This window comes from Annulohypoxylon maeteangense (genome assembly GCF_022496945.1).
Source record: "Annulohypoxylon maeteangense strain CBS 123835 unplaced genomic scaffold GGS22scaffold_10, whole genome shotgun sequence".
In the NCBI taxonomy this organism is placed as follows: Eukaryota; Fungi; Ascomycota; class Sordariomycetes; order Xylariales; family Hypoxylaceae; genus Annulohypoxylon; species Annulohypoxylon maeteangense.
Window position 1 is genome coordinate 266,121 of NW_025953257.1, and position 21,219 is coordinate 287,339.

Consider the following 21,219-nt stretch of genomic DNA (forward strand, 5'->3'; position numbering starts at 1 on the left):
AAATTCACCTTAGCCTCCCTACGTGACGTCGTTGCCGCGCAGATTGCCTAAGACACGGAGATTGCGTACGAATACGAGGGCTACCATACCAAGTAATTGCCCCATGCGTGTATGGATACCTACGAGTCAGAGCTGGATTCGTACGACTACCTGCTGGTGGGAATTCTCCCGGAGACGGTTATGCATGATATCCTCTACCTTATTTAGCGCGAAGGCGAAGAAATCGACTATGTACGATATGTATGGTAATGATGGGTACCTCATAGATGTGCGAGGGGGGAAATGAAATATTTTGGATCAAAATACGCAGTCAGTCGGGCTGTGGTATGTAAACGAGAGCTGGACTCCAAGGTAAAATTACAGGTGTAAATAAGTACTCTAGAAGCTCAAAGAACCATCGATAGATACTACAAACACTACAATGGTAGAGGGCGGCGGTATAAAAGAGATCTCTGGAAGCTACTAGAAACCATGTGCACTTCATTATACTATAATATGTGTTGCAAAGTATTTAGCTGCTTGATTTAAATATGCAAGTGTATTTGAGGCTCGCTGAAGTTCCGTGTCCCTATCCATTCATGATCGCTCCAACCTGGTATCAGAACCACCATTGCCATATTGCCCAAGCATCATGGCTTTCCTGTGCCCAATTCCCAAATCTCTCACCAGTTCACTGAGGTCAAATCGATGTCCATACCTCCAGCACCCCAGTCCGGCTCTGTAGCCTTCATCTCCGTATCCTCCATCACCGTATCATCCTTCGCATCAAAGGGATGGTCCTCGAGGTCTGTCACGCTGATTGACGTGCGAAGGGGGGAAGGGCGACCACCGGCTAGGCCTTTGAATTTACCTCGGCCTTTACTCACGCGAGATCCATTCCAATTCTTAATTTCGTGTGCTCTCTTCTTAAGACGTTTTCTCGTGGCGATTGTACTGTCGTTAATGTGCTTATCAAATGCGTACATCTCCATGCAGCATTTTTTGGCGACAGCGTTCGCCCTAGCGGCGAAATCTCGAGTATCCATAGTTGAGTGTTGTTTCTTAATGCCGCGTGCCTCATCGTCCTTCCCTTTAGATACAAAGTACTTCTGTATCAATTTGACGGCCTTTCCGTTGAATTTGCGAAGCTCGTGGTCGGAATGGATGTACTTGATTTTTCCCGTTGTTGTCTGCTCCTTGTTCGAAAGATCTTCGGAAGTCATAATCTCTCGCGGAATTGATAAATTCCTCATTTGGTTGTAGAAGCTTAAGGTGTTGTTGACTAACGCTCGGTCTCTTGGGGCATATTGCATATCCGTGCCTGACCACGGATCCCATTCCTCTATAGGCTTCGAGTGTATCGATACGGCAGATTCGAATGATGGAGAAAGCTGGCGATGGTTCATGCTGGCTTCCTGATTAATCCACTGATTCAATTCCGTATTCCTCCAGATCGGTCGAGGTTTCGAAGGATTGTCAACAGTAGGCTGCATTGCGATTCGAAATGGTCCCTTTCTCGCTTGATCCTTTCCTGCTTTGCGGCAAAGATCGAATCTTGCTTCCTTAAGATTGATCGCGGCTTTCAGGCGTCTTTGAATCTCTCTTGTTATCCTCGAGCGCAATCGTTCATCCTTTTTTGACTTCATAAGTACTATGTATCGGTAGGCCGAAGCCTTAGCATGCCAAAACATTGCAATGAAAAATGATCGCGTATCCTCTAAACGGAATCTTTTTATGTGCACAACGTGTTCTGGGGGTATACCCAGTTTCTTAGCTAGGTGAGGCATCTGGATAGATCTTCGACCCATGGTGGAAAGAGGTAGGCTTTAGAGTAACAAGGGATCTTTGAAGTGGTTTAAACTTGAATGTAGTTAGTATGTAGAGGATTGGTAATTGGGATGATGAGTGTGCGAATCGAAAGATGTAGAGTATGTTGTCTGAAGATTTGAGAGATGAAAAAAGTGATGAGAAGATTTGGGTTTTTAAAAAGAAGAGGAATTTGAAAAAGTACCCAGGTAGATATGGAAATTTGTGTCAGGATAAAAACTAGGTAGGTACCTACTCACGAATATATAAATCGGTGTTTCCCAGTAGGAAGTAGTAGGGACAGGTACGAAAGGTGGAAGAAATTTAAGTACGTACCTATGGATGAGATTAGATTTAGCGACAACAAAGTTGACGATTCCAAGTAACTGGGTACCTGTAACCCACAATCTAGGTACCTACTAGGTACGCAGATTAGCTACTACGCGGGCCAATACAAAGCTTAGACCACATCCAACGTTTAACTGGATATTATAGAATTTCGACGTATCAGGTTAGGAAATAAAATTGAGTGTGTAGATATTTAATCTCAAGGCAAAGGATCAGTTTGTATATCTGAAGTTTTAATGGTCAACCTTTTGCAGAATGGTAGAAGAAGTTCAAATGGTAGGAAAAGTAGGAAGAATTTACTTAGCAAGCAATAATAAGGTAGTGACATTGAAGTAGTTAACCAGATTTTGATGTAGGTACCTATTTAGTGGCTTAAACTTCCCAGGAGATAATTAGAGGCCAGTATTGCTAATGTAAGAATCATGAAATCATTGGATGATTAGGTACCTAGGGTCAGGTGTGTATTATAGGAAGGACAAGATTAGATAGAAAGTTAATACTTAGGGTAAGAACGACTTCGTTCTAGATAGCACCTGTCAAATATGTCTATGTACCTACCTCTTGATAAGAGGATTATTAACGAAGACGCTGTGCGTGAGGAGGTACATTGGACATACCAACCAATCAACATGACTTATTTAGATAAAAAAGGAAAACATCCATCCAATCAAATGAGAGCCAAGTATCTATCTCACTTAGGTGAATGTGTGCACTCAAATAATTATCATTCATCACACAAGTAAATACAGGTTCTATATTGGCAAGTATGTGCAACGAGGCTGGCCCTGTGATCGTAAGCTCAAACTAGAGGACCATTCACCATGATCATTTGATAAACGTTAAGTGGTTTCAGCCTCTAAACTAAACTTCATCAATACAAGGTCTTCCCAAGACAATATCCGAAGCAGTTTCATTAAGTACCTACCTAGTACCTAGTAGGTACCTAGCATATCAATGTATAACGAAGTTTTCCACAACATTAGAGTTATGTGGTAGATGTTAGTACTAGGATATATATCCAACAGTTTGTTTCAACTTCAATAAAGTCATTTATAGGTAAATTGCCATTTGATCATGTTTTTGATGAAGGGGTCAAACCACCGTGTTGGGACAGAAGTGCCTTGTTGGACAAATACACTATAGTCGAAAGAGTAGAATGTGGCTTACATAATCCGTGATATCACAGAGTCGGGGAGATTATTCGTCCGAGACCCCAGTATATAGCCCCAACCAGTTACCTACCTAGGTCGTTGCCGAGTAGCAAAATCAGCCCGAATACATCTTTTAGCATATCCCGACTGATGATGGACTCCGAGAGACTAAAATCATTAGAAGATGCCGAGGAAGAACTGCGCGTAAGGATCTAGAGACTTTGATTGAATCCTCTATCCTGTTTTGAATCATTACTAATCTAGGACGATAGCGGCGGCGTGAGCGCGGCAAATTGGCACAGCGCGCATTCAGGAAACGCCAGAGTAACAAAGTCTCAAAAGACAAGCGCAATGAAGCAGAGGCAACCCGAAGACTGAAAGCGGCAATAGATGGGATTATTAAGGTGGCACACAGTGATGATCGTCCGGAGCTTCTTCGAGCAATCCAAGAGGCGGCTGAAGTAGCGGGATCGGACGTGTGGAGGTCAAGCGAAGTTCTCAACAGCAGAGACGAAGATGGGACGGCTACCACGGGACCGTCATACCCACCAAATACCGAGAACTATGTACCAAAGAGTGGGATTCATCCAGCTAGGACGACGAGTGCTGCCCTAGGAAGTATGCACCACGAGAGCTGGGCAGATTTGAGGCTGAACAATCTGAAGTCGAGCTTGTTCGGAACTGAATTGGATTTAGAACCGGTGAGCCCGCGATTGGACTACGGACTTTGGTTCGATGCCGGTCGATTTCTACGAATAGATGACCCACCTCTAGATATCGTTCCATATCTCGGTAAAGGGATGAAAACGTTTGCGGGTCGATTATTCTGGAACTGCGGAGAGTATCTATTGGATTTGTGCCGCAGAGTCGAGGCCTATAATAAAACAAATCCATTAATCGCAAGGGAAGCGCACCAGAGGATTTGGAATATGGTCCAGCATTCACCGCCTTTACATAATATACACTATATTATAGCCTTAGCGGAAGCGCGCCGTGAATTTCGCGACCGTGGCTACATCGAGGGGAATAATCCTGCAGGTGAAGTCGACTCGGCCGAGATTCTGAATGAACATGTACTAGCGGACTATGAGAAAAGGGGAGATGATGCGACTATCTGGTTATCCCCAGGAGGCGTCGAAACTAAGCTTCGAGGGCTTATGAGTGATGAGTTATACAGGCGCCTCGAACATGTGTTAGAAAACTGCGACTTAAGCCTGGCAGGAGACCCTTTAACTGAGATGATACAGTCGATTATCCATACTATGTCGAGAAGCTATATCTGCTTCGGGGATGGACCTCGCTGGCGCGCCGATCGCGTGGCTGCAATATTCAACGGAAATGCTCGGAGCGAATTAGCGTAAAGAGATATGCTATTGCGCGAGATTTAGACTTTTAGTTAACCAACAGATTGAATGACTTCTCTGACGATAAAGACTTGCGCCGAGTGACTCATAAGTCTGCGTTAGATGATTCCCCAACATAAAATAGGATCGAGCCTTGAACGCAACCGTAAAGAGCAAGCAAGTTCAATAATTTCATCAAAACCGGTATCTGTCGGTCATATGGTAACTTAACGCATCCTAGTACGTAAACTCCGATGCAGCGAAGTTCGCGGTCGCAATACCTGGTATGCAGTAAAACCTTACCACGGTGATTATGATAAGGTTTTAGTGTGCTCTGCTGCCCACTTCTCTTCTAACTTGTGCAGACATTCAAGTACGCTTGGGCCGACCTCTTCTTCCATCATATCCCTCTCGGATCTGTTCAGTTTTCTCAGCACATAACTCGAGACAGCGTTTTGATCCCTGTGTACGGGCCGGCCGATCCCGACTGAGATACGCGACCAACGTGCACCATTGAAGGAGGCCGGTTTAATAACCCGATTGATATCTTTAATGCCGTTATGTCCCCGATGACTTGCTTTCCAGTCGCGTATCCTTACTCGACCTGGTTCCTCTTCTAGATCATCGTGAACTAGTACTAAACTTAAGTTCGCGGGTTGCAATTGATGGCGCTGTAGCATTTCCCTCCACGTTTTCGCAAACCAAGGACCCGAAACATTCATCTGGGTCGGGCTCTGTACCAGAGTATATTTGTAGTCTGTCGAGGCTAAGCATTTTTGCCCGCCATATCGTTCTGGTGTAAACGAGGGTTGTGATGGTCCAAGTAACCTTTGTAACGAAGCGAGGGCGAAATGACCAGCGGAATGGAGACAATCGTAGTATGGGGCTTGATTGCCTAAACTGACGATTAAGAAACGAGGATTAAATATTTCCCCAGCCATATCTTCGACAGAAATGAGAACGAGCGTCTGAAATTTTTAAATGTTGAAGATGAAATTGATGATAAGAATCTCCACTAAAAAACGGTAGAAAACCCGGTTAGGCATTGTGGCTATTGTACCAAACACTGAATTTGTGGCTTGGTAAGGCTGGTAAGGCTCGAACTGGAAGTACTTTGGTACATAATCTACCCCTTACGTCGGCAGGTCGGATTTGGAAACACATGCAGTTTGTGGCGCAATCACACTCCGCTGACGTATGTTCCAATTAATCTAACGCTCAGCCACGGACAACTCCAGCATTATGACCCAATTGTGAACGTCAAACCTACCCACCATCAACCTGCTACCTGCAAATACCACCCAAGTCCGCCAATCCCTTTTCAACCTCCAATACTAAACAGACGACTCCTGGAAATTAAATCTCTGGCTTTTCGATTGCGAAACCGTCATTTTATACCAATTTCAATTATTCAACCTTATTACCATTGTTGAGTAGAAACTAGGCAACCTCGCGAAAATGTCGTGGGCAGGTATGGCGCCAATCAGGCACGATACTTTCCCCAAGACCAATTTTATGCTAATCAAGACTCCGTTAGGATTCAAGAAGAATGTCAATCGCGCAACGACGCAGGTGATGATGAAGACAGGCCATGTCGAGAAAACGAACGATCGCGATTACGAGGTCGAAGAGAGACGATTTAAGACAATGGAGGCTGCTTCACTACGTCTTCAGAAGGAAGCAAGAGGATACCTAGATTCGATACGAGGTTAGTTTATTCCGATAGGGCCTATACGATGCGGATAGGGCCCTTTGCTAAATATTATCCGCAGCCATGACCGCTTCGCAGATGCGCATAGCCGAGACAATAGATGCATTTTATGGTGACGCTGGAGCTAAGGACGGCGTCAGCCGGAGTTATAAACAAGCTGTGGAGGACCTAGATTCCGAAACCATAAAAGCTCTTGACGGTCCCTATAGAACAACGGTCTTGGAGCCCATCACCAAATTCTGCGCATATTTCCCTGACGTTAACGAATGTAAGGTCTTCGCGTCCTCGGCGTTTGATTCTACAACTCATACAATATATAGGTATCAAGAAACGTGGCCATAAACTTCTAGACTACGATGCGCTACGGGCGAAGGTCAAAAAGCTAGCCGAGAAGCCTGACAAGGATGTCACGAAACTCCCACGCACTGAGAAGGAGATGGAAATCGCAAGGGCCGCGTACGAACAGCTCAACGAGCAGCTATCCACTGAACTACCTCAACTCATCGACCTCCGAGTACCATATCTCGACCCCAGCTTCGAAGCGCTCGTCAAGATTCAACTTCGGTTCTGTGCCGAGGCATACAGCAGGATGGCGCAAGTCCAACAATACCTAGACGCGGACACTAGGGAGCAGTACGCTCAAGGTGATTTGGACTCAAGGGTGGAACAGGTACTGCAAGAGATTCGGGAACTTAGTATCAGCGGGACAGTTTAAGGGAGAGTGCATTCGCGGAGTTAAAAATGGCTTTTATAAGGTGTGGTAATTCTGGTATGGGTTGGCATTCTCACAGGTAGGCTTCGGACGAACCGCGCTACACGATTCACGGGTTCATGTTAGATATTGACAGGGATGATGGTCTTGCGAATAGCAGCCGAGTATATTTGAGACTAGATTTGGTTAAGGTGCCTTGAGACGGACACCTAGTATTGTATTCCCTATCAGTTTTATATTTAAACCCGTTACGAGATTGATTCCGTCGTCATCCGGAGTGGTCAACGGTGGTTAAACGGGTATATTAGAGGATAGTGTTTTATCATGACTCAAGGGGTAGAGATATATCCATGAATGTCTGCCCCCTTAGGAAACTAACTAAAGCCACTATGAGTCAATCGATCACTCCTTTACTAAAGAGTCATATGGGTTCTATCAAGTGCGAAGATCAATTGTTGATGGTGCGCACCGCACTTATATATTTGTTTTTAGTCAGTTTCATACCTAAGTACATTCATGAAAAACCAGGGGTTTATTACCGATGACTAACACACCATCAATCAACTCATGATGTAGAGACGATTAAGATGTCTATTTAAACCACATGCATCTGAGCTTTACATCGCTTAAATTATCATAAGGTGCTATACCTACCTAGCTAATCAGGGCCTCGCACCTTATACCTACCTACATATAGAGACTTCCTTCAGTTCGAGTTATATATATACAACACTCATCAAATTCTCATTACGGGCTTTACGCTTGTTAAACGGCTGTAGTTCATTTAATAACGAATAACCTTCTCCTATCTTCTACTCTCTGTCTCGCTAAGGTCACTATGAAATGTCTTAAAGTGTAGGGCTGCAAGACTTTGACTGCTTCGTTATACCTACCCACGTGTCTACGTTATCTTCAATCGTCGAGCAATTACAATGGAAATCTTGGTGACAAACTGCAAAGGTGGCTATTTAGGTACTGAAGATCCTAGATTAGGTTTCCTCCTTTTCTTCCTCATTTTGAATAACATAGGTACCAACCGAAGACCGATCGCCCGCAATACCCAATACGGCGATTGCCAATGTGTCCCGAGCCGACGAATTTCAACTTGTTGTCTACCTAGAAAAGGCCTCACAGTCATTCGAGGACGACGATCCCAATTAAGATTTCGGGATAGAACTCGAATGGACCAAGGGCCCATGTTTCTTCAAATTCACCCTTCATTATACCATTGGTATTAACAGTCAAAAATCAAGTGTTTAAACATTTTACCACAATATCAGGTACCTAGGAACAGGGGAACTGTAAGATAAAGGCACGGCAGTCATCAACCGAACGAGCTAATATTTGCAATAGACGACGTCCTGACCCACCACTGTGAGAGAATGAGAGAAATCAAGATAACCGTATCCCGTTCCATTCATAATCACATGCTGGGGTTAAGCAGAACTCGTCTGACCGCCCATTTACGAGCACAGAACGAAAGTTTCATCTCGTTACAACTGTTGGAAATATTGTTTTTTCACCTGTTTCTTCTCACCCGCAATGCCGGGGCGCACGACCAAGACCCAATAGGTCCGCAGAGGAAAGGTAGAGGTATCGCAAGTCCCGTCATAATCTACCTAAGTAGCATGTATGATAACCCAGAGAGCCCACAGGTGTTGGTATCCAGGGATACATATGTATGTATACGACAAAAATAATACTTTAAATTTAGAATATGTACAATTTTTGGAGCCTATAAGTGAAACATACCTGTGCTGCCCCATCTCCACCTCCCATCTCCATCTACCATCTCCACAACACCATTTTATCTACCAACCCCTCTCTCACCCAGTCAACCTACTCAATCCAAACAACAGCACTAAGCCCATCCTCCTGCTGCGGCGTACCCGGCGTCGCAATCGGCAAGCTCGTCACAAGATCACCCAGCTTTCCCGTCTCGGGATCTCGCGCGATGATAGCCACATTACTACTAGTCTGACCACCGACAGCGACGAGGGTACCCGCCTTATTAATGGAGAAGGTGCGGGGGAACCAGGCGTGCGCGGGGGTGGCCTCAACCCATTTGATGTCGCCGGAGGTAGGGTCGATGCTGTAGGTAGCGATAGAATCGTTCTGGGGGCCGAAGGTCTCGTCCGCGCGGTTCGCCGCGTACAGGAAGTTGCCAGAGACTTGGACCTCGGCGGCTTTGGATCCGTTGGGCGCACTGCTGCCCTCAGCGTAGGTAGAAATTGTCTGTGTCTTCGTTAGGGTGAGGCACCCTTCGTCTGGGTAGGTTGCGATCCAGGATGAGACTGAGTTGCCTAGTTCGTTCACCGTGTAGAGTCTCTGGCCGAGGGTGGATCCGGAGTGAGGGGCCCACCAGGCACCGTGGCGCGGCCCGTCGCCTGGGTCGGCCTTGCCGGGTTCGCATTGTGTGAGATTGCCTGTTTCGGCGTTGATGCTGAAAATGCGGATGAAGTCCGCGCCTAAGTCTGGTACGATTAGGTATCGTCCCGTTGGGTCAAGTTGGGCGGCATGCGGGTGAGGTGCGTTTTGTCGGGCGTTGGGGCCGGGTTCGGACATGTTGAACTGTAGCTTCTGAGCGATAGTTGATGCATTGTTCAGAGGGAGCTTATAGGTTGACAAGGTTGATGGGTCGCTGTAGTGATTGTTAGTGTTTAGAAATTTTTATATACCTAGGTGGGTGGGGATAAAACATCGATAGGTAATCAATACTTACTATTGAACCGTAGCAATGAAACCGTAGCCATCCTCCTTTCCACTACCAAAGGGCGAGCCATGGACACTAGCGCCGGCGGTGATAGCTCGTCCAGTCTGCTTCAAGCTTCCATCCGACCCTATAGAATAGGATGAGAGCATACCACTTCCATTCCAATCCTCGTCAACACAATAGACGAGTGTCGAGTTCGAGTTCACATGTAGCCAAGCAGGAAGAGTACCACATCCTCCTATCGATGATTGATTGACCAATGTGGCATTGACATCACCGTCTGTGTAGGAAAGCGAGAAGATCTTGCCAGTGTAGTGCGATGCAAGAAGATTGGCTCCGAGAACCTCCGGTACAAGGCCGAGCGTTCCTAAGATCAACGTCTTGAAGGACGCCATGGCAGACTAGACCTATCTTACAGAGAGTACCAAGGGGACGGGCTGAACGAAAGTAGATTGAGCGAAGGTAAAGGATACGAATTAAACAATGGATCTTTCAAAGGCGATGCGAACATATTCACCTTTGAGATGATCGTCTCCCACCGTAAGGATCCGGGTGCTGGGAGTCAACTGCAACAGAAGGGAGTAACATTCCAATCTTACAGCCTCAAAAGGCGATGTCGTGATTAGCGGGTCCGGGGAAAGTTGTCGCGAACATATTGCTGCTACGAAAAACCGAATGTCCTCTTAGCTCCGCGAGCGCAAAGGGCAACGTCCCGGATGATCTTCCCGATTGTGCGACGCTCCGGACAGGAGGAATTACGCTCGGCAGGGGCCTTTAAGGCTAATTGGCTCAACACCGCGTCTGTGGCGTCTGGATACTCTACCTGTATACCCTAGACATATTAAAAATTTCGAGGGAATAATTTCGTTGGCTGGAGGACTCTTCGTACATCGTTCAATGCGACGATACCCCAGATGTCCCCCACACTCTCTGCGACGATCCCGGAGGAACGGTCCTGCGTCCTGATGGACAGTCAGAACATGGGGAAATAACGTGTCCCTAATTGAAGTGGTTCGTTTTCGTTTTCGAGTATAAGCTCACAATATGCAGTCGGCGCTTAAAACCCTATATCTAAGCGAGAGATTATGCACCCCGACCTAAACATAGTTGACGCGTGACCTAAGAAATTTTCCATATATGTCCAGATGTGTTTGATTTGCAGCTAGCCGCAGTACGGATGGACCCATCGCAAGTTGACTTTTGACGACCTCGTCTGTAGTTCCATCTAGCTAGACGCCGGCAATTATCACCGTATAGGCCGTTCGCTATCGAGAGCCTTGCCAATATGGCGCATCATCTTCCGTGAGATCATATGAGTGGGCCAGCCTTATGGGGCACCGATCTAGTAAATCCTGGTTGTAAGCCGCCTCTTCATACCCGACTTGCCGAGTTTCGATCATCCATCCGATACCTCAGCGCGCTTGTTTTAGATGCGTCTACGAGGAGTGTTGCCGCAGTTGAATCATCCCGAGAAATGAGCAGGGTATGTCTGTTTAGTGTATTGATAGTTAACATCGAGAGGTGGTTCGACTTGCATCTAACCGCGTGGAGATGTTCGAATCTAAGCGCTATCATTAGTTGCTGCGTCTAATTAGGTGCCACATAAATGTTATGAACTATGTCCTTTTATATAGGCTGTATATGATATCGTAATCCAAACAAGTTAAGATTGCGAGATACCGAGAAGATCTACCCCATGCCCACTGGCGCTGGGAGAGCGAGCCTCGCACGGGCCAAAATTCTTACGTTTCCGTCATTCTGTGAGATAGATCTGATATTTCTCGGTCAATCCACGGGGACATCCGTAGTAGGGAGCTTGGAACTCCCGAATTGAACAGCCAAGGGTGTTCGAAATTAAAATATCGGGTCATTTAGCCCTATCGTCCTCAACTGTACGTCCGCTATAAGTTAGGTATAAACAGCAGCCTGTGATACAATCGTGAAATGGTTCGACAAGTCGTTCGAGAATCTCTAGTCTTTCGAAGCGGAATTGGCCGAGTAGAGGATATAATAATCTCCGAAGGAAGCTGGTGATTTAGACGATCGGGACGTCATAGAACATCTTGGTGTCATCTCAGCTCAGTTACGAGTATCATTTATCCTCAGGGCTGATGACAAGATGTATTCAACAGCTACTTTATGTCTTGGGCTGATGGCTAGCCTCGCCCAAGGCGCTCTCCTCAACAGACGCGCTGCTTTGGAGGATTGTCTTTCGGGTAGCAGAACTGTTGTGGATGAAGTCGGTTCTGATGACTACAATCGTGATATCACACCTTTCAACAAGCGTCTGCAGTTTCAACCGGCCGCTATTGCAGTACCAACTACGGTGGAACAGATACAGAGTGCCGTGGCATGTGGCTCGAAGCTAGGATACAAAGTTACTGCGAAGGGCGGGGGACACAGCTATGCCTCTCTGGGTCTTGGTGGGGAGGACGGTCATCTCGTCATTGAGCTTGATCGTATGAATTCTGTCGTATTGGATACGAAGACGAATATCGCGACTGTGGATTCGGGAACAAGACTTGGCCATCTAGCAGCAGAGCTATTCGCCCAAGGAAACCGCGCTATATCCCACGGAACTTGTCCCGGGTGAGTTAAATCGAAGTCGAGGCCGATAAACAAGCTAACAGATTAGTGTTGGTATCTCCGGCCATGTCCTACATGGCGGATTTGGTATGAGCTCCCACACACGAGGTCTAGCACTAGACTGGGTAGCTGGAATGAATGTTGTCTTGGCAAACGGATCACTTATCCATGCCTCGGAAACCGAAAATAAGGATGTTTATTGGGGCTTGCTCGGCGCGGGGTCGAATTTCGGCGTCGTCACGAGTTATGAGCTCAACACATTTGAGCCTCCCGCAAATGTTACATGGTTCGTAGTAAACCTGCCGTTGAAACAGAACACATCCGTTGCTGTGTTGGAAGCGCTGGAAGATTTCGCTATGAATACTCAGCCGGCCGAGCTGAACATGCGTCTTTATGCTACGCGCCAATTTACCCAGCTAGAGGGTTCTTACCATGGCAACAAGACCGACCTCGAAGCTGCGCTCGCGCCACTATTAAACAAGACTGGAGGCACATTAGCCGTTGCCCAGACAGTCACTTGGCTCAAGGGTCTTGAGCATTTCGCTACTATGAAACTAAATCAGACTTACCCTTACACACAAGTGGTGAGTAAACATACCTAATAGTCTGACACGGTGGACCGGAACTGACTTCGTCGTAGCAAGAGAATTTCTACGGTAAAAGTCTTGAACTTAAGGGTTTGAACGGGACTTCAGCAAAGGGATTTTCCGACTATTTGTTCAATGTAGCCAAGAAAGAAACAGCACACTGGTATATTCAGCTGGATATCCATGGAGGCAAGAATTCGGCGGTCTGGAAAGTTGACTCGAAAAAGACGTCTTATGCGCATCGCGACAAGATGTATATCCTCCAGTTTTACATCACGACAACTGGCGCTCCGGAAGACGGGTTCAAATTTATCAACGACTGGGCATCAGCCACGACGACTCCTCTAACGGCATCCGACTGGGGAATGTACTTTAACTACCCCGACACAAACTTGAACCGAACGAAGGCGCAGGAGATGTACTGGGGCGAAAACCTTGCCAAGTTGCAACAACTAAAGGCAGATCTTGACCCCCACGAGTTATTCTACTACCCAGTATCGATTAGTCCGGCGCAGAACTCCGAGCTTGTGTAGCGTGGATATTTTAAGTGTAAGAGTCGACATTCGCGTGTACATAAACGGAAGTACTATATGTAGAAGATGTAAAGGACATAGTTTAATACAATATTAAAGAATATGTACTAGGTAGTTTTGAATTATAACTTGTTTTGAATCGAGCAAGTTATGAAGAAGACACTGATGATGTTGAAGATGTTAAGTTTGAAATTGAAACGAATTAAAATGGAGTCATCGATGTCATCGACTCGGGACATTTCCATGACCCCACTACCAATATCCACTAGTCTATCATATTAGGAAAGTGGGGTGGCAACCTTAAATCAAGAGGGGCTAGAGGGGCATTTGTCACATGACACGTGGCTTAGAGTGCCTCGATTCTCTGTAATTGTTCACCGCAAAAGCCCCCTGAAGGCCTCCGAATCTCATCGCGGTATGCTTCTCAATGGAGCAAATCCATCAACAAGGACGTCTTCTTAAAGTCCTAAGGCAGTCCTAGACATGGAAAATAATACTCGGGCTTCCTAAAGCCTCATTCTTTATTATTTTCCTAGTCAATTAATCGATCTTTACCCATTTTATCCAATCAATAACGACCTTATTTACGTGAACAAAGATTCATTAATAGACTCGATCCATTAGCTGGCGCGTCTAAAACTGACTTCTATATCCGCATGATGGACTGTGCGGGCTCAACAGAACCTAGAAAACCTTACATCACATTTGACTCATTCCCTAGATTCAAGGAGACCTGGAGAGACTCGCTTATAGAAAATGCCGCGGCATCGAGCGACGAATTTCCAGATTATCATGTTCGTAACCCGAGCTCTTTAGTGACCTCTTCTCAAGTGCGCTCTTTTCAACTGGGCACGGGCGCGTCTATATATACACAATCATTGATACCGGCAATACTGGAAGCCAAATATGAAATTATTCTCGTCACTTGTTTCTGGGCGCCTTCTCCAACCCTGTCTGCAATAAAAGACGCCTTAGAGCAGCTGGCTGAAGCGCGTCACGAATACATCCGTACATCTGACTCAGACGATCAATCTTTATCGCCTCTGAGAATACGTATCTGCTTTTCGTCACGGTCTCTGTTCCAGAAGCTCTTTCACACAACGTCTAAAGATGGATACGTATACCCGCCGTCGACATGGTCAACGCAACTTGGCCTGCCGAGTCAAGAAACTCTCAAGGCTGGGCGTATCGATTTACGTGTGAAGAGTTTATTCTTCTTGCCTTTCAGCGTAATGCACCCCAAATTTCTCATCGTCGATCGCGAGAGAGCTTGGCTTCCCAGCTGTAATGTGAGTTGGGAGGCATGGCTTGAAGGGTGTGTCGAAATAACTGGAAAAGCTGTGGCTGGTTTAGTCAAGTTTTACCGGCATGTCTGGGATGGGCAACTTGAGCAACTTACGACTAGGGATATTCCAGACGATGGATCTGCCAACCCTCTTAACTTAGGCGAACTTGAGTTACCCATCGTGCCAAGCCCCGTCAGTTATTACAATACCTTTTTTCCAGGACGTGAAACCCCGACCATGTTATTACCGTCTTCCCATCACCGGAATCCAAGGTTCGACATTTTTCCGTGGCGTGACTCGCCGTTGCCACCTTCAACACCTCTCAATCAAGCGGTGTTACGGTTATTAAACCTGGCAGAACATTTCATCTACATTCAAACACCTAACTTAACCTCTTGGGCGGTTATTGATAAACTCCTCGAAGCTTTAAAGCGGGGTGTCAATGTGGCCATAGTGACTAGCAAGAGGTTGATGATTCTAGAACAACTCATCACAGCCGGCACCACGACTTCCCTCTGTGTTGGATCGTTGATTCGGAGATATAAAAAGCTTGAGGCCGAACAATCCAGGTCCAAGGCCAGTGTTGACCCTGATATCGAAGCACAACGGCCTCCACTCGGGCTTTTGAATATCGACTATTATTGTCCGGACGCTGAAAGCCAGGCGGAGTGCAAAGAAGACGGAACAGCTGAAGAGCCAGTACAGTCGCACCTGAAGCTCACTCTCGTAGATGGTCAATATGTTGTTCTCGGGTCCGGAAACGTGAGTAACTTCTGTATTCCGCGGTCTAATCCTTGCAAGCCTTCTTTATCCTCGCTAATAACCGACATATTTGTACGGTGGATATGCTAACCTGATGTGCTGTAGATGGATCGCGCAAGTTGGTTTACTAGCCAAGAATTAGGAATCTTATTCCACTCGAGGGATATCGCGTCTACGATCGGTGAAGCTGTTGGAAATGTACTCTCCGGTCGGCGGGAGTCGGTTTTCTCGTCTACGGCGGATGATCAATTAGAACGACAGTTAAGCCAAGGAACTACTAGTCGGAGTTGTAAGGATGACGGCGGGACGAGGGATGATGTCGAAGAGGATGTTGAAGAGGGGACGCCAAGTTCGTCACGACCCACACTAGGATTCTCCGCGTTTGTGACATCCAGGATGTCTTTTGAACGATTCCTCAATGACCCTGTCAAGCCTGTTAGTCTGGGGAACGATTAAAACTAGGCGTCTTTAGCGTGGGTATGCCAATTCCCTAGGCGGCTCAGCCCACATCTTAACCCACGCGCGGAAAGTCGGATACGACTGGACCAAGATTAGCCCCGAATGCCTCGGTTAAGAGAAATAAACACAACTTGACCCGTCCAGCATTATATCTTATAATTCGTACACTACCTATTACCTATGATTATTATCATCGGATAAGGGTAATAAGAAATAAATCGGAGATCGGGTACCGCCCGAGGTCACATTGAACTGACCGACAGTCAATGAGCGTTCCTTGTAGGAAAAGCCGCTTTTTCCTGAGTCGTATGCATACGACAAGGTCCAAGCCACGGTCTTTCCAGGATTAGCTCGCCACCTTATTCGCTGGACGCAGACAGCCCCGATATGCGGCTTTCCGGTAACAATAAAATCGGCACGACATCACTTTCTGTTGTTAGGTACTGTACCTACCTACTAACACGGATCGGTAACGTTTATGGAATTCGGGGCTATTCAGCTACTAACAACACCCATTTTCAAATCGGTTAGCGGCGAAATCTCACCAATTTCACTACCTTTCGGCACCTAGTATGCGAGAAGTGCTGATGTAATATTTTATTCCTCGGTCACTCCCGCCACCATCATAGAGATGTCACTGTGCCGCACAGTAGATGGGCGATTCACCCACGCTTATCTATGGGTTCCTGGCTAGCCTGCCGTCAATCCTCAGCAGCAACTGGTTTCTCGCATGCATTGGCGTCCATGGCGTTGATATTTCGACCCTTGTCCGATCGCTAACCACCAATCACCACTCACATCTGTTGGTTTGAATCCTTGTCTCTGACTGGGTTACACGTTCCCAGATCAAGACTAGAACCAAGGCTCCGGAATTGTCGCTATCTTATCTACTCACCTATTAAAGGCCGCGCAAGTGAGAATCATCCTTCTGTTGGGCTTTGGCGTTTTTGTTGTTACATTGTATTTCTTTTCTCGCTGACTGGCTGATCTCACCAAAGTCGCATAAGCCCAGCTGGGACTATCTTCGCTCCGCGAGAGTCACTTCCAACAGCTATCACCTATGGAATTCATAGCCGAGTTCTTTTGTCTTCTACTTAAAGGAATTTTCCGCGGACTGAACGCAGTCTCGAGCAATCGGCTTCCCGCTAGTTGAAGTCTGCACCTGGTTTAAGACAACCAAAACCAACCATGGCATCTTCCGGTGTCGAATACTCGACAGCCTCACCGCCCAGCTACGTGGCTGGGAATGATGTCACAGATCCTGAGAAAATCACCCTCGGTCGCCGGGGCAGCCATATCGAGTCCCTCACCACGGTTAACGACAGCGACGGCACTCATCGGAAACTGAAGCCCCGCCACATCCAATTGATAGGTATTGGTGGAACCATTGGCACTGCTCTCTAGTACGTAATATCGAGGACTCTTTTTTCTCGTTTTTGGCTTGTATTAAGAGCGAAAACTACTCAATCGAGCTGACCAATGAGTTTTGGCTCTCGAGACATGCTTAAAACTTCTAGAATTTCTAGAATTTCTAGAGCTTTCTTTAAGAACGAATTTCTAACTTCGATTTTACAGTGTCCAAATTGGAAAAGGTCTTCTGCAGGGCGGACCGGGAAGCCTCTTTATCGCCTTCTCGCTATGGTGTGCGGTAATTCTTGCCATAACAATGTCTATGGCCGAGATGGTCACATATCTGCCCATCTCCTCACCATTTGGTACGTGCGAAATATTTTTTCAATTCAAAAATTTAATATTAAAATTATCGAACGATTCCGAAAATGTCATAGTCTGATAGCTAACAACATGGCAGTAAGTAAAAATAATTTTCACCTGCTAAAAATTGGCATACGATTTCCGATCACGTGTTAGAAATGGACGTAAAAAGATACTGACAACCCTCGGTTTCGGTACATCAGATTCGTTTCGCTGGTCGCTATGTGGATGAGGCCTTTGGCTTCGCTGCCGGTTGGAACTTTTTCATCTTCGAGGCTGCGCTCGTGCCATTCGAGGTAACAGCATGCAATGTGGTTATTCACTACTGGAGTGATATTGTACCTGCCGGTGGAATTATCGCGATTGTCCTGGTGCTGTATGCACTAATCAATCTCCTGGCTGTGAAATGGTATGGCGAGACTGAGTTCTGGGCGGCCCTCGGCAAGGTCTTACTTATCGTCGGGTTAATCATATTCACTTTTATTGTCATGGTAGGCGGTAATCCTCTTCACGACCGGTTTGGCTTTCGGTATTGGTACGAGCCCGGGTCGTTCGCTGAGTATTACACGACCGGTTCTCTTGGAAAATTTATGGGTTTCATGCAATGCTTGATCCAAGCTTCTTTCACGATTGCCGGTCCTGACTACGTCTCAATGGCTGCTGGCGAAGCAGAGAATCCTCGTGTGGTCATGCCCAAAGCTTTTAATGCCGTATTTTATCGGTTAACCACATTTTTCATGCTCGGCTCCTTGTGTGTAGGGATCCTAGTTCCGTACGACGACGCTGAATTGACGCATGCCTTCGCTAATTCCGAGCCGGGCGCAGCAGCTTCACCGTATGTCGTCGCGATGAACCGACTCGGAATCCCAATATTACCACACATCATCAATGCTATGGTATTGACAGCCGCCTTTTCTGCCGGCAATAGCTATGTATACTGCGCATCCCGATCGCTCTACGGACTAGCTCTCGAGGGCAAAGCACCGAGATTCTTAACGAAGTGCACAGGAAGAGGCGTTCCCGTCTATTGCGTATTACTTGTCTTGATCATTGCGCTACTTGCATTCCTTCAAGTGAGCGAGAACGCTGCTGTCGTCCTTAGTTGGTTCGTCAGCCTCGTAACCGCGTCGCAACTGATCAATTTCAGTGTCATGTGCGTTACGTACATCTGCTTTCATCGAGCGCTGAAGGTACAGGGAATTAGCAGAGATTCTCTACCATACAAGGGTCTCTTACAGCCGTATGCCGCCTATTTCGGGTTGTTCGCGACATTTATTATGACGTTTATAGGCGGCTATACGGTTTTCTTGCCGGGGAAGTGGGATGTGCCGACATTCCTATTCTCGTAAGTCCGATATCCCGAAACTTCTACAATTGACGAATCACAACTAATGCGGATAGTTACACGATGATTGGTGTGTGCCCGCTCCTTTTCATTGGCTGGAAGGTAGTCCACAAGACGAGATTTCATAGACCCTATGAAGTCGATTTGCGCAGAGATGTTGCTGCTGTCGAAGACTACACAAACAAATTCATCCCGTCACCACCGAGGTAAGTCTACTCCCTCCGCCATCTAAGACGTCATAACTGAACAGATTAGCAATGTCTTTTCCAAGTGGTTTAACTGGTTATTTGGTTAAGAGGCAGCCTCAAATGACGAAGACATTATCTTCGAGTCCATTCTTTTCCTCCCGTCTTAGTAGACACATTACTTTCGTCAACTATCACAAGGTATGAGAACTGCATCGCGGTAAATGAGGTATATACACGGCGCCACATAATCCGAAATTGAGCAGTATTGCCAGAATATTAGCATTTTTTGGAATAATATACAAAAGTTATCTCTTTTTACATCCTTATCACAAGTGAACACCTTCGTCAAGTACCACCAGCGTCACCTGTTGAGTGTTCCCGCTATTGCGGATGGCCCAGATATCTTCGAGGGCCCCAGTCTCGGGTTTGCCTCAAAGCTAACGGATGAGATGTTCTCTGGAGTTTGCGTCGCCGAGAACGTTTTCATTTCATATACGCTTTTACCCTTCGAAGCTCTCTTCTCGATCCCCTGTTTTCGCCCATACCAAAACGCGAAAACTATTAGCGCTAAGCCGCCTATGCCTCCGAATACAGCACCGAGGATAGTGGGATTGAGATTCGATGGTGAGGGGTTGCTACTCTCGTTCGTCGGTGCGGCCGGACCTGTTTCTATTGGCGAGACATCCATTGTTGCGGCCATGGTGGCATCAACAGCAACTAGTGGCAAAATCAACCTTGATGTCATTGGCACCGCTTGATATAACTTTACTTTCTCCTCAGCACCAGCACAGATCGGCTGTGTGAAAGCCGGCTCCTTGTCCCCATATGCCGAGTATATTTGTCGCATATAACATTGTGATGGGCCGCTTTTTAGAGTCAATGATCAAAATGCGCTTCAGGTGTTCAGATGTAAAAACTTACCAGTCTGACGCCTTGCTGTTCTGATATACGACTGCGTTTTCCTTACAGGCTGTCGCGAATGCGCATGATGAATCTGTCGTAACACAACAGGCCACATATTTCGCGGACGTGACGAACACCTCACCACTAGGACACGAGACAGGCGTAGCTAGGCAGCCCTTGTTAGCTCCATGTGTCCATGATTTTAGATAGAGGTACAATATTCAGGAACATGAATCTACGTACTTATTCTGTCGGCAATGACGAACCCTTGGAATGGGTCTCCGGTAATGATCATAGATGGCGAACTCGTAGTTTTACTAGTTTCCTTGCTATCACTCGACGACTGCCCTTGGACACCGTATTGTACGAGCACCACCGCAAGTGATATCGCTTTCAAGAACTGCCATATTGAAGTGCCCATTGAGTCCCGATGTATTCCGGTGCGGCCTGTTTTGTGGATAATATTCCGTATTAGGATAAATTAGCTATTAGTAACAATATGCCAAGAGTAGTTGCGAAAGCATGAGTCTCGTTGTGGTATTGAGCGACAGGCTCCTAGGTAGATAAATGTTTACCTTTCTGCCCTTCATCCTTTCAGTATGTTCTAATATTACCCTGATTAGGAAATTTGTTTCAGGGCATGGAAATCTGTTTGCTGGCGGTACGTTCATCTTTCAGAAACGGCCGGTCTTAGAACCATCTTCGCCAAGATATGGCTCTGAAGGATTCTTCCTCAGCCCGCGAAATGACTATATTTGGACTGCAGAACCCCTTGACCGTGTAGTAAGTTAAAACGAGATTGATTCTTAAAGAGGCGTTATTCTTCTCAAGTCGCATGTTTTATCTGCAGGTAAGTGATGGAAGAAACGAAACAAACCGAGATATCTTCAGCCCACGAACACGCGATGCATCTGCAGCTTTTTGAAGTCCCGGCCGAGTTTACCAGGTCCCGCAAGCTTCAGAACGTGCGCTCCCCCTGTGGCGCAGCATTAAAACTACATGGGTCTCGTACCTACTTAGGTAGGTAGATAAGTCAATTATGTCTCCAAATCTGGGCTCGTCTAACAATAGGTAGCATCTCATACATCATATGG

The 21,219-nt window shown here is 46.4% G+C and overlaps 9 protein-coding genes across 9 annotated transcripts; 5 read left to right on the forward strand and 4 right to left on the reverse strand.

Moving 5' to 3' along the window:
- Window positions 1–662: 662 nt before the first annotated feature.
- On the reverse strand, window positions 663–1,787 carry GGS22DRAFT_189243 (uncharacterized protein; the record flags this gene model as incomplete). Its single annotated transcript, XM_047964819.1, has 1 exon — window positions 663–1,787. One exon carries the CDS (start codon window positions 1,785–1,787, stop codon window positions 663–665), a length of 1,125 nt encoding a protein of 374 aa, XP_047817947.1.
- Window positions 1,788–3,392: 1,605 nt separating this feature from the next.
- On the forward strand, window positions 3,393–4,792 carry GGS22DRAFT_19262 (uncharacterized protein). Its single transcript, XM_047965288.1, has 2 exons — window positions 3,393–3,488; window positions 3,557–4,792. Exons 1-2 carry the CDS (start codon window positions 3,435–3,437, stop codon window positions 4,643–4,645), a joined length of 1,143 nt encoding a protein of 380 aa, XP_047817948.1. The 5' UTR covers window positions 3,393–3,434; the 3' UTR covers window positions 4,646–4,792.
- GGS22DRAFT_19259 (peptidyl-tRNA hydrolase) lies at window positions 4,792–5,617 on the reverse strand. The gene has a single exon (XM_047965282.1). The coding sequence runs from the start codon at window positions 5,566–5,568 to the stop codon at window positions 4,939–4,941; it is 630 nt and encodes a 209-aa protein (XP_047817949.1). The 5' UTR covers window positions 5,569–5,617; the 3' UTR covers window positions 4,792–4,938.
- A 297-nt stretch (window positions 5,618–5,914) lies between these two features.
- GGS22DRAFT_19265 (BAR domain-containing protein) lies at window positions 5,915–7,227 on the forward strand. Its single transcript, XM_047965292.1, has 4 exons — window positions 5,915–6,098; window positions 6,165–6,335; window positions 6,400–6,606; window positions 6,659–7,227. The coding sequence occupies exons 1-4, from the start codon at window positions 6,086–6,088 to the stop codon at window positions 7,051–7,053; spliced, it is 786 nt and encodes a 261-aa protein (XP_047817950.1). The 5' UTR covers window positions 5,915–6,085; the 3' UTR covers window positions 7,054–7,227.
- A 1,592-nt stretch (window positions 7,228–8,819) lies between these two features.
- Window positions 8,820–10,616, reverse strand: GGS22DRAFT_19289 (putative isomerase YbhE). The gene is made up of 2 exons (XM_047965329.1): window positions 9,773–10,616; window positions 8,820–9,691 (listed from the first exon to the last, which is right to left on the reverse strand). The coding sequence occupies exons 1-2, from the start codon at window positions 10,156–10,158 to the stop codon at window positions 8,890–8,892; spliced, it is 1,188 nt and encodes a 395-aa protein (XP_047817951.1). The 5' UTR covers window positions 10,159–10,616; the 3' UTR covers window positions 8,820–8,889.
- A 1,266-nt stretch (window positions 10,617–11,882) lies between these two features.
- GGS22DRAFT_189248 (putative glucooligosaccharide oxidase) lies at window positions 11,883–13,469 on the forward strand (the record flags this gene model as incomplete). Its single annotated transcript, XM_047964820.1, has 3 exons — window positions 11,883–12,352; window positions 12,399–12,933; window positions 12,990–13,469. 3 exons carry the CDS (start codon window positions 11,883–11,885, stop codon window positions 13,467–13,469), a joined length of 1,485 nt encoding a protein of 494 aa, XP_047817952.1.
- A 427-nt stretch (window positions 13,470–13,896) lies between these two features.
- On the forward strand, window positions 13,897–15,973 carry GGS22DRAFT_180190 (phospholipase D/nuclease; the record flags this gene model as incomplete). Its single annotated transcript, XM_047963741.1, has 4 exons — window positions 13,897–13,943; window positions 14,158–15,517; window positions 15,623–15,777; window positions 15,913–15,973. 4 exons carry the CDS (start codon window positions 13,897–13,899, stop codon window positions 15,971–15,973), a joined length of 1,623 nt encoding a protein of 540 aa, XP_047817953.1.
- A 1,191-nt stretch (window positions 15,974–17,164) lies between these two features.
- On the forward strand, window positions 17,165–19,456 carry GGS22DRAFT_194731 (amino acid permease/ SLC12A domain-containing protein; the record flags this gene model as incomplete). The annotated part of the gene is made up of 6 exons (XM_047965544.1): window positions 17,165–17,379; window positions 17,552–17,691; window positions 17,772–17,785; window positions 17,893–19,034; window positions 19,091–19,240; window positions 19,290–19,456. The coding sequence occupies 6 exons, from the start codon at window positions 17,165–17,167 to the stop codon at window positions 19,327–19,329; spliced, it is 1,701 nt and encodes a 566-aa protein (XP_047817954.1). The 3' UTR covers window positions 19,330–19,456.
- On the reverse strand, window positions 19,343–20,195 carry GGS22DRAFT_19382 (uncharacterized protein). Its single transcript, XM_047965422.1, has one exon. The coding sequence runs from the start codon at window positions 20,067–20,069 to the stop codon at window positions 19,584–19,586; it is 486 nt and encodes a 161-aa protein (XP_047817955.1). The 5' UTR covers window positions 20,070–20,195; the 3' UTR covers window positions 19,343–19,583.
- Window positions 20,196–21,219: the final 1,024 nt, after the last annotated feature.

Bases quoted from the DNA above. Each gene is read 5' to 3' on its own strand.
- GGS22DRAFT_19382 (XM_047965422.1), bottom strand. From the start codon at position 20,069: ATGCGACAAATATACTCGGCATATGGGGACAAGGAGCCGGCTTTCACA.
- GGS22DRAFT_19259 (XM_047965282.1), bottom strand. From the start codon at position 5,568: ATGGCTGGGGAAATATTTAATCCTCGTTTCTTAATCGTCAGTTTAGGC.
- GGS22DRAFT_19265 (XM_047965292.1), top strand. The intron at 6,336-6,399 runs GTTAGTTTATTC...TATTATCCGCAG, and splicing joins ATACCTAGATTCGATACGAG to CCATGACCGCTTCGCAGATG. The intron at 6,607-6,658 runs GTAAGGTCTTCG...TACAATATATAG, and splicing joins TTTCCCTGACGTTAACGAAT to GTATCAAGAAACGTGGCCAT.
- GGS22DRAFT_19262 (XM_047965288.1), top strand. From the start codon at position 3,435: ATGATGGACTCCGAGAGACTAAAATCATTAGAAGATGCCGAGGAAGAA. The intron at 3,489-3,556 runs GTAAGGATCTAG...CTAGGACGATAG, and splicing joins ATGCCGAGGAAGAACTGCGC to CGGCGGCGTGAGCGCGGCAA.
- GGS22DRAFT_19289 (XM_047965329.1), bottom strand. From the start codon at position 10,158: ATGGCGTCCTTCAAGACGTTGATCTTAGGAACGCTCGGCCTTGTACCG. The intron at 9,692-9,772 runs GTAAGTATTGAT...CAATCACTACAG, and splicing joins TTCATTGCTACGGTTCAATA to CGACCCATCAACCTTGTCAA.